Genomic DNA, 15,012 nt, shown 5'->3' on the forward strand with positions numbered 1-15,012 from the left:
CCTGGGATCAAGTCCCACATCGGGCTCCCTGCTCGGCAGGAAGCCTGCTTCTCCCTCTCCCACTCCCCCTGCTTGTGTTCCTGCTCTCGCTATCTCTCTGTCAAATAAATAAATAAAAATCTTTAAAAAAATAAAAAAAATAAAAACTTTGTTCACTTTGTGTATATTTTGCTTTAATTAGAGAGATTTCTATTAAAATAGCTAGAATTAAATACTGAAGCAGATAATATTTTATTCATCATAATATTTTTTAGAGTACATGTGAAGAAACAAATTCTAATTGGAAATAGATATTTTCCTTCTTAGATAGTTTGTGTTCATTTGGTTGTGTAGGAAGGTCTGGTCTTTCCTAAGAATTGTGGTCTTATGGGAAACATTAAGTGGTGAGATAGACATCATCTGCATAGTGATGTAGGTAAGGAGGAGAGAGATAGCCACACAGAAGAACTATTGTTAAGCTGATAATTTGCAGTGCTTTCTTGTATTCAGGATATTCCTCAAAAGCAGGAAATCTTACAGTATAAATGGAGATAATAGAATAATAGGAAATTCAGTTGATAACATATGAAGAGTTGAATTTGTCCCTACCGTATCTGGAGAAACTATTTGTCTTGAAATGTAGATAGTGAGGGCGCCTGGGTGGCTCAGTTGGTTAAGTGACTGCCTTCGGCTCAGGTCATGATCCTGGAGTCCCGGGATCGAGTCCCACATCAGGCTCCCTGCTCAGCAGGGAGTCTGCTTCTCCCTCTGACCCTCCTCCCTCTCATGCTGTCTGTCTCTCATTCTCTCTCTTGCAAATAAATAAAATCTTAAAAAAAAAAAAAACAAATGTAGATAGTGAAGAGGATATTGGGAGTTATTAATAAGGTAAAAGCTGGGGCGCCTGGGTGGCTCAGTTGGTTAAGCGACTGCCTTCGGCTCAGGTCATGATCCTGGAGTCCCTGGATCGAGTCCCGCATTGGGCTCCCTGCTCAGCAGGGAGCCTGCTTCTCCCTCTGACCCTCCCCCCTCTCATGTGCTCGCTCTCTCTCATTCCCTCTCTCTCAAATAAATAAAATCTTTAAAAAAAAAAAATAAGGTAAAAGCTGTTTATTTTCTTGCTGCCTTTGATCACTATGGGTGGTTAAACATTAATTTGCCATGGAAAAAGATAAAAGGAATTAAGAAACAGTGCAGAGGATCATAGGGGAAGGGAGGGAAGACTGAATGGGAAGTCATCAGAGAGGGAAAAAACCATGAGAGACTCTTAACTATAGGAAGCAAACTGAGGGTTGCTGGAGGGGAGGTGGGTAGGGGGATGGGGTAATTGGGTGATGGGCATTAAGGAGGGCACATGATATGAAGAGCACTGGGTGTTACACACAACTGATGAATTATTGAACACTACATCTGAAACTAATGATGTACTATATGTTGGCTAATTGCATCTAAATTAAATAAATAAATAAACTAATAAAAAAATAACATCTTCAAGGCATGGGTAGATGAACAGATATATGACACAGAAAATATAACAAAATATTAATTGTAGAATCAAAGTGATAGTTATCAGTTATGCAAGTGTTCTCTTTACAATTCTGTCAACATTGTGTGTGTTTAAAATTTCCATAAAATAATAGTGGGAAAAATATAGCTTCTTTATATTCTGTTTTATTGGTGAAAATAAGAGATTCATAGGGTTAATGATAGAAGTAATCTAGGAAAAAAGCCAGAAAAAAAATAATATGGATTATAGGGAAAGACAAAATTGATGTCCATTATAATTGATGTCATTATATCCTACCAATGATATATGAATACTTACCTTACCAGTACTGGATAGTATAGATCTTTTTTTTAGGCCAATCTGGTAAAAGATGGTATCTTGTATTTCTAGGACTACTGCTAAGGTTTCAGCGATTTGAATTTTCTCTTTGTATACAGCCTGTGTATGTTTTTTGGCCAATCTTAGGTTATTTTTCCTCTTCTAATGATTTTGTTAGAGTACTTTATAATTTAGGGATATTAATCCTTTTTCGAGTTTGTTGCAAATATTTACCCCATTTACTTATTTCATTTATCATATTTTTTCATACAAAAAATTTTAAAATTTTATCATTAAATTCATCTATTTTTTCTTCTGTTGCTTAAGAAATTTCTGCCCTCCAATGATTATAAAAATATTCTAAATGTCTTCTAGTAAATTATTATTTGAATTTTTTACTTTCATAGCTTTAATTCATTTGGAATTTATTTTTGCTTCATGTATTTTGGGGTTTTTTTTATAAGGTACATATATGTTTATAACTGTTATATCTTCTTGGTAGATTGACCCTTTCATCATTATAAAATGTCCCTCTTTGTCTCTACTAACAATTTTTGTTTTAAAGTCTATTTTGTCTGATATTGGCACAGCCATTCCAACTTTCTTTTGAGTACTGTTTGCATGGTACATCTGTTTAATTCTTTTACATTCTTTGTGTCCTTGAGTCTGAACTGTGTTTCTTATAAACATAGTTGGATTATGGTTTTTTTTTAAAAATGCATTGTTCCAGTCAACCACATTCTGCCCCCTCTGTAGTGGTTGCCAGGTTGCTGGTTTTCATGATTGTGGGCTTTTAGTTTTCAGGGCTGCCACATAACTGGAGAGAGGGCATGGGAAAATGCCACAAAACTTGCTGTTCTTACTGAATTTTTCCATTTTTTAAAAAAATAAATGCTTTCTGAATTGCTGCAAGTCTTTAGTTAATTTTCAAAGTTCTGAAAAAGTTGATTAGGCATTTTGCCACTCTGCTCATTGCAGAGAATTTTCAGAGGTCTGCCATTTTTGCTGACATCTTCCTGAAATTTATTTCTGTATATGAGATGAAATAGGGATTTAACTTTTTTCCTTAATAGATAACCAGTTTTACAGCACAGTTACTAAGTAAATTATACTTTCCCACTAAATTAAAATGCCATTTTTGTTGTTATTTATTAAGTTTCCTAATTATTTGGATATGTCTCTGGACTTGCTTTCGTTTTATCCAATAAATTTGTTAAAAGGAAGTAATTCATTGTCATCTGAACCAAGTATTAGCTATGTGAACTTGAGCAAGTTACTTCATCTCTCCAAACTTCTGTCTCTTTATCTGCAAAATAGTGATGATAATCTCATAAGGTTGAAAAGATTAAATTAGAAAATTTCAAGTACTTTGCAAGGACTTGGTACTTAGTAAACTCAAATATTTTAATTTCATATTGATGTTCATAAACACTTTTACTATTTAAAGTTGTGGTGAATTTGCAAAATCACTGTCTTTTATTCTTTAATTGCAGTCTTGGACTATATCAGTGGAGTGATAAAGTAGTTCGAAAAGTGGAGAGATTATGGAATGTTCGAGATAATAAGATCGTTTCTCACACTGTGTATCTTCTAGTAACACCTCGTGTTGTCGTACGTATTAACCCAACTTCTTCTTTTCCTGATCCATCTTTTCTTTTCCTTTCTTATAGTTCTTTCTTTACTAATCATTATTGTTAAAGAATTTAAGACTAGGGGCATCTGGGTGGCTTAGTTGGTTAAGTGTCTGACTCTTGGTTTCGGCTCAGGTCATGATCTCAGGGTTGTGGGATCGAGCCCCACATAGGGCTTTGTGCTCAGTGTGGAGTCTGCTTCAGATTCTCTTTCTCTCTGCCCTTTCTCGCAATTGTTCATGCACACTGTCTCTCTCTCTAAAATAAATAAATACATCTATAAAAAAAAAGAACTTAAGATTAAATTTCAGAACCTATAATAAGAAAAATAATATAAAGGCAGTATAGGAAAGCTACAAGCCAAGAGAAATCTGAAGAAATTGAAATTTGTCAATAACTTTCATGGCTCCATTTTACTCATTGCTTTAAGCCAGTGCTCCTCTACTCTCGTACCTCTTAGGATCTCTAAGGCTGGCAGGCTGGACACTCAGGGAAGAGTTACAGTTTGAGTCCAAAGGCAGTAAGCTGGCAGAATTCCTTCTTGCTTGGACAAAGTCAGTCTTTGTTCTTTTTAGGCCTTCAACTGATTGGATGAGGCCTGTCTATATTATGGAGGGTAATCTGCTTTACTTAAAGTAATTTAAATGTTAATCTCATCCAAAAACACCCTTAACTGAAACATTCAGAATAATATTTGATCAAATATCTGGGTACTGTGGCCTAGCCAAGTTGACATGTAAAATTAACCATCCCATTCTCTTATTTTTAAAATAAGCTCTACCCCCAACGTGGGGCTCAAACTGATGACCCTAGGATCAAGAGTCACATGCTCTACTGACAGCCAGCCAGCACCCCTGTCTTCGGAACTTTTGCACAGCTCTTGGGATATTTCCCATCACTGGAAATTTCTAACCAAAGGACAGAAAAAAACCAAATGAGCAAAATTGTATTCTAATGAAGAACTTATTTTTGTTTCAAGGACTATATCTATACTAAGAGCAGTTTATACCTTCATTAAAAACATTGTTGATATAATAGTTACAAATGGCAATCATGTTAGTCTGTAGCCTTTTTGAAACATGTGACGTAAAGCCAAAATCTTCAAATAGAGGAAAACATATTAAGAGAAATAGTAATTTACTAGCAAAGAAGAGTGTAATAGTATCAAAATATTTAATTATATTAAAAGCCATATTTTTAAAAGATGTTCTCTCACTTCTCAACAAAGTAATTCTTTAACAGCTACTTTATTATATTTATATTAGATAAAGAATCTGCCGTTAGCTTATCGTACTTCTGTAGGGTTTATTTATTTTTTTCTGATTCTTAGGATGAAGCACGAAAACATTTTAACTGTCCAATTCTGGAGGGAATGGAACTCGAAAATCAAGGTGGTATGGGCACTGAGCTCAATCATTGGGAAAAGCGGTTATTAGAGGTCAGTTTATTTTTAAATTTTACTAGACATATTTTTTCTTTAACAAAAGTAATTCCCTTTTTAATAAAAGTAATTCTTATTCGGGCGCCTGGGTGGCTCAGTCGGTTAAGCGTCTGCCTTCGGCTCAGGTCATGATCCCAGGGTCCTGGGATCGAGTCCCGCATTGGGCTCCCTGCTCAGCCAGGAGCCTGCTTCTCCCTCTCCCACTCCCCCTGCTTGTGTTCCCTCTCTCGCTGTCTCTCTCTGTCAAATAAATAAATAAAATCTTAAAAAAAAAAAATCTTTAAAAAAAAAAAAAGTAATTCTTATTCAAGCTATTCAAACAGTATAATGGGTTATAAAGTAAAATTTTTTCTTTTTCTTGTTCTTTTTTTCCTCTTAACAAGCAGTTTCTCATTAATAAGTTCAGGTCAATAGTGAACTAGAATGAATCTTAACCAACCTCCTTGGTTATTGTTTGTTTGTTACTTAACTTCTTGCCTCTTTTTAAAACTACAATGTTTGATAGGCAGTGACTGAAATAAGTCCTCCTCTTTTCCACTCACTTCCCTTTCTTTTCCGTAAGGTGGACCCTATGTAAACCTAAAAACATCGTGACTTAAAGTTCCTTTTCCCCTTAGCGCTCCAGATTGACTTTTAGATGTAATCACTATTTAAGTTCTTTGTATATCCTTCCAGAAATATTATATATATGTAGAGATACACATGCCAACACAGTTTGTTTTTTTAATGGATTCATATATTTGTGCAACTGTTTTCCACTTAATAATGTATCTTAGACATCTTGCCAAGCAGTACAGGGCTCCTGCTGTAATGCAATGTATGCTTTCCTAAAAAACCTCTTTCTTCAAAATTGAACACGAAAAATAACAAGACTTGAGGGCGCCTGGGTGGCTCAGTTGGTTAAGTGTCTGCCTTCTGCTCCGGTCATGATCCCAGGGTCCTGGGATTGAGCCCTGTGTTGGGCTCTCTGCTCAGCGGAGAGCCTGCTTCTCCCTCTCCCGCTCCCCCTGCTTGTGCTCTCTCTCTCTCTCTCTCTCTCTCTGTCAAATAAAAAAATATATAAAATATTTTTTAAAATAAGTAAAAATAACAAGACTCATGGAAAAAACAAATAATATACCACTAAGAAAAGTAGTAGCTCAGAATAAAAGTACTAGCTCAGTTTTAAACATATCTCCAATAAAGAAGCTCCTATATTTACTATAATATTTCTTTACCTTAAACAACAACAAAAAGCAATGGTAGTTGGAAGGGAGACTATAAATTGAGTAATGGGGGCAAGAGTAAAATGTACAAAATTAGAGGGAGTCATGCAATAATCACTTTTAAAACAGAGCCTCTGGCCATATTGAAGCAAGTGGAAGAACATGGAGTGAATGGGCATCATGCACAGTACAGCATTCCTCTGTTGCTGTGTTTAGCTGTCCTAATGTACTTTATATTTAGCTGCCATTGCTCCATTGCACAGAATAGGAAAATCCAAGGACAAGTTATTATGAACCAACATAATTTAACAGCTACATAGTATTATATGACTCTAACAATAGTCCTGTGTTAATGAACAGCTATGTTTTAAATTTTTTATTTTATTTTCTTTATTTTTATTTTATTTCTAAGATTTTATTTTTTTTAATTTTTTTTTAAAAGATTTTATTTATTTATTCATGAGAGACAGAGAGAGAGGCAGAGGCAGAGGGAGAAGCAGGCTCCCTGCTGAGCAGGGAGCCCGATGCGGGACTTGATCCCAGGACCCTGGGATCATGACCTGAGCCGAAGGCAGACGCTTAACCGACTGAGCCACCCAGGCATCCCTCTAAGATTTTATTTTTAAGTAATCTCTACCCCCAACATGGGGCTTAAAACTCTGAGATCAAGAGGCGCACACTCTACTGACTGAGCCAGCCAGGTGCCCCTAAATTTTTTATTTTAAAAATGTTGTGATAGGGCACCTGGGTGGCTCAGTCAGTTAAACATCTGCCTTCAGCTCAGGTCATGATCTTAGGGTCCTGGGATTGAGTCCCACGTCGGACTCTCTGCTCAGTGGGGCGTCTGCTTCTCCTTCTCCTTCTGCCCCTACCCCCTCTCGTGCTCTCTCTCAAATAAATAAATAAAATCATTAAAAAATAATAAAAATTAAAAATATTAAAATGCTGTGATGAGGAATTTATTTATATCTGTGATCCCTTTCAGGAGTAGCATTCCAGTGGGTATTCTTAAGTTCAACCAAACAAGCATTCAAGCTCACAAGACCTAACAGGCCACATTGAAAAAAGATTCACTTGGAAGGATACAAGAAAGAACATGCAGCATGGCAGTATGGTAGAAGTCAGGCATTTCTCTTGTGCTCCACACAGCAGATTAGGGGCATCCATGCCTCTCCCCTATCCCTTTCCAGGTCAAATACAGGAGCATAAGGCCATAACAGAGGGCATAAGAACCAGCATGGCTTAGAAGTACTATGTTCCAAATAAGAACTAATATATGTTTTTTTTTAACAGTTCCATAGACATAACTTCCAGATCTCTGTAAGGGAATCCTCATAAGAGTCAGTGCACATGGGGAGGTTCCAAACTATGGCTTACAAAAGAGTAAAATTAATGCTTGTGCTGACTATTCTTATCCAGGTGACCATAAAGCAATAGTGATAGAAACTTACGGAAGACACATTATATTTGTTTCTCTCATGGGACTTTCAGTTTTTTAATTTTCCTTAAGCAGTTTTCGCAAGTGATTCCCATTAGATAACTGTAGATTAGTCACACACGAAAATTTATTTACTCTGCAGTAGAGACTTGAGAGTATTAATTTCATTAAGAGCTGCCTTTCTCTGAAATCAACTTTGTGTCCTTGAACTACTTTTTTTTTTTTTTTTAAAGATTTTATTTGAGAGAGAGAGAGAGCACGAGCTGGGGTGGGGAGAGGGAGAAGCAGGCCCCCCACTGAGCTGGGAGCCCCACGTGGGGCTTGATCCAAGGACCCCAGGATCATGACCTGAACTAAAGGCAGACCGACACCCAAGAGGCACCCAAGAGGCACCCAAGTGCCCCCTTGAACTCCTTTTTTAAATGATTTTAAAGTACTCAAGGTGACCATCCAGCATTTAGCATAAGGATTTGAAGAATAATCAGAGCTGTTGTAGGATTTTTAGGATATTAATTAAAACACTGAGTAGATAGTAGACCTTGATGACATTTTAGGTCCCTCATCTAACTTCTTTGATCCTATGATTCTGTGATACTTGTTTTGCATATTAATGTATATTTCTGTGACCATAAGATTGAAGGGTTATAAAAGCATTTTTGTTGTTGTTGTTAATCAGGCAAATAACCATCCCTTCCAATATTTTATGGGCATCTGTCTCAACCACTCATTTACTTTTGTCTAGATAGCGTAAAATTTTTGCAGTATTTCTGTTTCTATATATTTATCTTCATTTTCATCAGAGTTCTAAATGCTGGTTGTCTGCCATTGTAGGAAATTGTTTTGTTTAAGGCAGAAAGCAGATCTTTTTTTAAGCTTCATTGTTGTCATTTTAAAGAAGGCTTATGTATTTCACTACTTTAAGTGAGTAAGTCAGCCTCTCACACTTGAGACATTTTTTTTAAAGATTTTATTTATTTATTTGAGAGAGAGCGAGCACAAGAGGGGGGAGCGGGAGAGGGAGAAGCAGACTCCCTGCTGAGCAGGGACCCCAATGCGGGACTCAATCCCGGGACTCCAGGATCATGACCTGAGCCAAAGGCAGTTACTTAACCAACTGAGCTACCCAAGTGCCCACACTTGAGACATTTTACATATACATCAAAGTAATCACGGAAATTATTGGGAGTTTCAGGAGGCCTAGTCTTCTAATTTAAAATCTGTTGATTTTCAGAATGAAGCAATGACTGGCTCTCACACCCAGAACCGAGTCTTCTCTCGAATCACTTTGGCATTAATGGAAGATACTGGGTAAGATAGCTGTGAGAATATTATATGCATTGTTTATTAAAATGAAATGAGTATTAAGTTAATATTAAGATGAAATGAATATTAGCTTAAGAAAATATATTTTAGGGGCGCCTGGGTGGCTCAGTTGGTTAAGCGACTGCCTTCGGCTCAGGTCATGATCCTGGAGTCCTGGGATCGAGTCCCGCATTGGGCTCCCTGCTCAGTGGGGGGTCTGCTTCTCCCTCTGACCCTCCTCCCTCTCGTGCTCTCTCTCTCACAAATAAAAAAAATTAAAAAAAAAAAGAAAATATATTTTACACTGAAGTAAAATATTTGAATTTTGTGCAGTTAACTATCTTTACCTATACCAACTCCATCATTCATTCAATAAATCTTTGAGGCCCTGAGGTATAATAATGAATAGATCAAAATTCCAGGCATTGTAAGATTTATTTTCTTTCTTTTTTTTTTTTTTTAAAGATTTTATTTATTTATCTTAGAGAGAGAATGGGAGACAGAGAGCATGAGAGGGGGAGGATCAGGGGGAGGATCAGAGGGAGAAGCAGACTCACCACCGAGCAGGGAGCCCAATGCGGGACTCGATCCCGGGACTCCAGGATCATGACCTGAGCTGAAGGCAGTTGCTTAACCAACTGAGCCACCCAGGCGCCCCGTAAGATTTATTTTCTAATGAATAGAGACCATGCTAATATAAAGGAAAGACTAATCTAAACAAGTTTTTAAAGTTGTAAATGAAATTGATGATGTGTAGATTCCTGGTTTTTAAAGCAGTAGAACTTTTGGTAAAGCAGTAGAATACTGTTTTTAAATGACTCCAATGGGAGTCTTTTTCTGTGGGCTCCTGAGTTCTTTTGACGAGACTCACTAGTTTTTGATAGCTTCCTTCCGTCCTTTTTTTGGATGTGCCAGGCTGATGGGCATACACCCTATCCTAGATCTGCACATCAGCCAATCTTCCAAGGATCACTGGTTGCATTTAGTGGAGACTAGATCCCATGCATGAAGCCCACCTAAAAATAAAACAAAACAAAACAAAAAACCACAACCTACTGTGTTCATTGCTACTAGGTTATCATTGCTTCTCATAGCTTTTAGTGGAGCAAGTTGGGAAATTCATATTTTTGAAAAGAAAGAAGAAAACACTGGGTTTCTTGTAGTACCATTATAACTCTTTCCCATTTACTTTTGGTCAAGCAATGGCCGGCAAAAGTGGTCCTGCTGCTCTGTTTAACAACCTATTTATAGCCCTTTTATAAACAATGCTAGTTTCTTTAAGATACCAATATGTTACAGAAACACTGTGAGTGTGTGAGTCACTAGTGAAATCATGGCACTGGTGATTTTTATAGCAGTTTTCCTTTTTCTGGGGCAACACAACAGTAACATGACCAGATGTTTCTAAATATCTGGCAATATTTTAAAGTTGTAGACATGGAAATTAATTTTCATAAATCCATAAGACTTAGGTGTAGGTTAACTAAGTTGCTTCTCTCAGTAAAAAACATTATTATTTATCCATCCAGAAACCTGGGAATCATCCTTGACAACTCCCTCTTCCCACCTCTTACATCCAATCAATCAAAAGTCTTCCATGATTTTTAGCTCTTCTATCCCTGGAGTCTGTCTACTTTTTTGGTCACCACTACTATTATCTTTTGCCTGGATTACTATAGTAGTTTTTTCTTATCTGTCTCACTGCATTTTAAATCGTCCTTTCTATTGCCCAAAGGCTTTTCACAGTGTTCTTTAGAAGTTTTTGTTCGTATAACATCTTACACATAAGAAAGATACATATCATGACCAAACTACACACATACATATATAACGGTTAAGAGCAAAGACATTGATAGGGGTACTAAGACCATTCTATGATGAAAGAATACTTTTTTTCAACAAATGGTGCTGGGACAACTGGATATCCACATGCAAAAGAATAAACCCCTACTACATATGATATACAAAGATTACCTCAAAATGGATCAAAGACCTAAATATAAGACCAAAACTATAAAACTCTTAGAATCAAAGAGTCCAAGATAGCAGAGTAAGAGACCTTAGTCTTGTTCCAGGAGTTCAGCTAGATAACTATCAAATCATTCTGAACACCTGTGAACTCAGCTGGAAATCTAAGAAAAGAATTGCTGCAATTCTACAAATAGAAAAGTGACCACTTTCTGCAAGAATGACAAGATGGAAAAACTCACCTTAAAAAAAGCGAACAAGAGGCAGTACTGACTGCCAGGGACCTAATCAGTATGGACATAAGTAAGATGTTGAAACTAGAGTTCAGAATAACAATTATAAAGATACTAGATGGGCTTGAAAAAAGCATAGAAGACACTAGAGAATCCCTTTCTGGAGAAATAAAAGAAGTAAAATCTAATCAAGTCGAAATAAAAAAGGCTATTAATGAGATGCAATAAAAAATGGAGTCTCTAACTAGGATAAATGATGCAGAAGAGAGAATTAGTGATACAGAAGACAAAATGATGGAGAATAAAGAAGCTGAGAAAAAGAGAGATAAACAACTACTGGATTACAAGGGGAGAATTTGAGAGAGAAGTGATACCATAAAGCGAAACAATATTAAAATAATTGGGATCCCAGAAGAAGAGGAAAGGGGTGTGCAGAAGGTATATTGGAGCAAATTATAGCTGAGAACTTCCCTAATCTGGGGAAGGAAACAGGCATTCAAGTCCAGGAGGCACAGAGAACTCCACTCAAAATCAGTAAAAATAGGTTAACATCTTGACATACAATAGTGAAACTTGCAGATCTCAGAGAAAAGGGAATATCCTGAAAGCAGCTCAAATTAAGAGGTCCGTAACCTACAAGGGTGGACACATTAGACTGGCAGCAGACCTATCCACAGAGACCTGGCAGGGACTGCATGATATATTCAGGGTGCTCTATGAGAAAAATATGCAATCAAGGATACTTTATTCAGCAAAGCTGTCGTTGAAAATGGAAGGAGAGGGCGCCTGGGTGGCTCAGTTGGTTAAGCGACTGCCTTCGGCTCAGGTTACGATCCTGGAGTCCCGGGATCGAGTCCCGCATCGGGCTCCCTGCTCAGCGGGGAGTCTGCTTCTCCCTCTGACCCTCCCCCCTCTCATGTGCTCTCTCTCCCTCATTCTCTCTCTCAAATAAATAAATAAAATCTTTAAAAAAAAAAAAGAAAAAGAAAATGGAAGGAGAGATAAAAAGCTTCCAGGGCAAACAGAAACTAAAAGAATTTGTGATCACTAAGCCAGCCCTGCAAAAAATATTAAGGGGGATCCTTTAAGTGAGGAGAGAGCCGAAAAGTAACATAGACCAGAAAGAAACAGAGAAAATATACAGAAACAGTGACTTTACAGGTAATACAGTGACACTAAATTTGTATCTTTCAGTAGTTACTCTGAATGTAAATGGGCTGAATGCCCCAATCAAAAGACACAGGATATCAGATTGAATAAAAAAGCAAGACCCATCAGTATAATGTCTGTAGGAGGCTCTTTTTAAACCCAAAGACACGTCCAGATTGAAAGTGAGGGGGATGGAAAACCATTTATCATGCTAATGGACATCAAAAGAAAGCTGGGATAGCAATCCTTATATCAGACAAATTAGATTTTATTTTTTTTTATTTTTTATTTTTTTAAAGATTTTATTTATTTATCTGAGAGAGACAATGAGATAGAGCATGAGAGGGGGGAGGGTCAGAGGGAGAAGCAGACTCCCTGCCGAGCAAGGAGCCCGATGCGGGACTCGATCCCAGGACTCCAGGATCATGACCTGAGCCGAAGGCAGTCGCTTAACCAACTGAGCCACCCAGGCGCCCCGACAAATTAGATTTTAAACCAAAGACTGTAATAAGAGAGGAAGGACACTATTATCATAATTGAAGGGTCTGTCCAACAAGAAGATCTAACAATTATAAATATTTATGCCCCTAACATGGGAGGAGCCAATTATAGAAACCAATTAATAACAAAATTAAAGAAACACATTGAAAGTAATATAATAATAGTAGGGGACTTCACCCCACTCACTGCAATGGACAGATCATCTAAGCAGAAGGTCAACAAGGAAATAAGGGCTTTGAATAACATATTGGACCAGATGGACTTCACAGATATATTCAGAGCAGTCCATCCTAAAGCAACAGAATATACATTCTTCTTGAGTGCACATGGAACATTCCCCAGAATAGATCACATTCTGGGTCACAAATCAAGTCTTAGCCTGTACCAAAAGATTGGGATCATTCCCTGCATATTTTCAGACCACATTGTTTTGAAACTTGAACTCAATCACAAGAGGAAATTTGGAAAGAACTCAAATACATGGGAGGCTAAAGAGCATCCTACTCAAGAATGAATGGTTCACAAAGAACAAATAATCCAATCAAGAAATGGGCAGAAGACATAAACAGACGTTTCTCGAAAGAAGACATACAAATGAAAAAATTTAAAAAAAGAAGAAGAAGACATACAAATGGCCAACAGGCACATGAAACAGTGTTCAATATCACTCAGCATAAGGAAATACCAATCAAAACCACAATAAGATACCACCTTACACCAGTCAGAATGGCTAAAATTAACAAGTCAGGAAACAACAGATGTTGGCAAGGATGCAGAGAAAAGGGAACCCTCTAACACTGTTGGTGGGAATGCAAGCTGGTGCAGCCACTCTGGAACTCAGTATAGAGGTTCCTCAAAAAAGTTGAAAATAGAGCTACCCTATGACCCAGCAATTGCACTACTAGGTATTTACCCCAAAGATACAAATGTAGTGACCTGAAGGGGCACCTGCACCACAATATTTATAGCAGCAATGTCCATAATAGCCAAACTATGGGAAGAGCCCAGATGTCCATCATTGGATGAATGGGTAAAGAACATGTGGTGTATATATACAATGGAATACTACTCAGCCATCAAAAAATGAAATCTTGCCATTTGCAATGACATGGATAGAACTAGAGGGTATTATGCTAAGGAAAATAAGTCAATCTGAGAAAGACAATTATCATATGATCTCACTGATATGTGGAATTTAAGAAACAAAGGATCGAAGGGGAAGAGAGGAAGAAATAAAACAAGATGAAATCAGAGAGGGAGACAAACCATAAGAGACTCTTAATCATAGGAAACAAACTGAGGGTTGCTGGAAGGGAGGGGGGGGATGGGGCAACTGGGTGATGGACATTAAGGAGGGTATATGATGTAATGAGCACTGGGTATTATATAAGACTAATGAATCACTGAACACTACCTCTGAAACTAATAATACACTATATATTAATTAATTGAATTTAAATTTAAAATCTCTTAGAATCCGAGGTGTTAATCTTTATGATACTGGGGTAAGCAGTGATTTTTTTTTAAGATTTTATTTATTTATTTGAGAGAGAGAGAGCTCAAGCAGAGGGAGCGGCAAAGGGAGGAGAAGCAGATTCCCCACTGAGTAGGGAGCCCGATGTGAGACTTGATCCCAGGACCCTGGGATCATGACCTGAGCCAAAGGCAGACACTTAACCTATTGAGCCACCCAGGTGCCCCAGCAGTGATTCTTTTTAAAAGATTTTATTTATTTATTTGAGAGAGAGAGAGCACACGCAAGGGATGGGGAGAGGCAGAGGGAGAGGGACCAGGAGACTCCCTGCTGAGCTCCCTGACACAGGGCTCAGTACCAGATCTCAGGTCTGAGATCATGACCTGAGCCAATGGCACTTAACCGACTGAGTTACAAAGGTGCCCTAGCAGTGTGATTTCTTAAATATGATAATGAAAGCAGAAGCAACCAAAGAAATATTAGATAGATTAGACTTCATCAAAATTAAAAACTTTTGTGCTTCAAAGGTTACTATCAAGAAAGTGATGGGCTCCCTGCTTGGCAGGAAGTCTGCTTCTCCCTCTCCCACTCCCCCTGCTTACGTTCCCTCTCTCGCTGTGTCTCTCTCTGTCAAATAAATAAATAAAATCTTTAAAAAAAAAAAAAAAAGTGAAAAGACAACTCACAAAATGTGAGAAAATATTTGCAAATCATCTATCTGATAAACATCTAGTACCCAGAAAATATAAAGAATTCTTATAACTCAACAATAAAAAGGCAACCTGATTTAAAAATAGGTGAAGGATTTGAATAGATATTTCTCCAAAGAAGATACAGAAAAATGGCCAGTAAGCACATGAAATGAT

At 37.4% G+C, this 15,012-nt stretch overlaps 1 protein-coding gene across 1 annotated transcript in view; it reads left to right on the plus strand.

Moving 5' to 3' along the window:
• LMLN (leishmanolysin like peptidase) overlaps nucleotides 1-15,012 on the plus strand; it is a 76,943-nt gene that overhangs the window by 26,880 nt on the left and 35,051 nt on the right. The window contains exons 9-11 of the mRNA XM_034999974.1: nucleotides 3,298-3,415; nucleotides 4,766-4,873; nucleotides 8,751-8,827. Of these exons, the coding sequence (XP_034855865.1) occupies nucleotides 3,298-3,415; nucleotides 4,766-4,873; nucleotides 8,751-8,827 (303 nt within the window). The remainder of the gene's footprint in view (nucleotides 1-3,297; nucleotides 3,416-4,765; nucleotides 4,874-8,750; nucleotides 8,828-15,012) is intronic.

The sequence above is a fragment of the Mirounga leonina genome, unplaced genomic scaffold, assembly GCF_011800145.1.
Source record: "Mirounga leonina isolate KUSES-001 unplaced genomic scaffold, KU_Mleo_1.0 Mir_115, whole genome shotgun sequence".
Lineage (NCBI taxonomy): Eukaryota > Metazoa > Chordata > Mammalia > Carnivora > Phocidae > Mirounga > Mirounga leonina.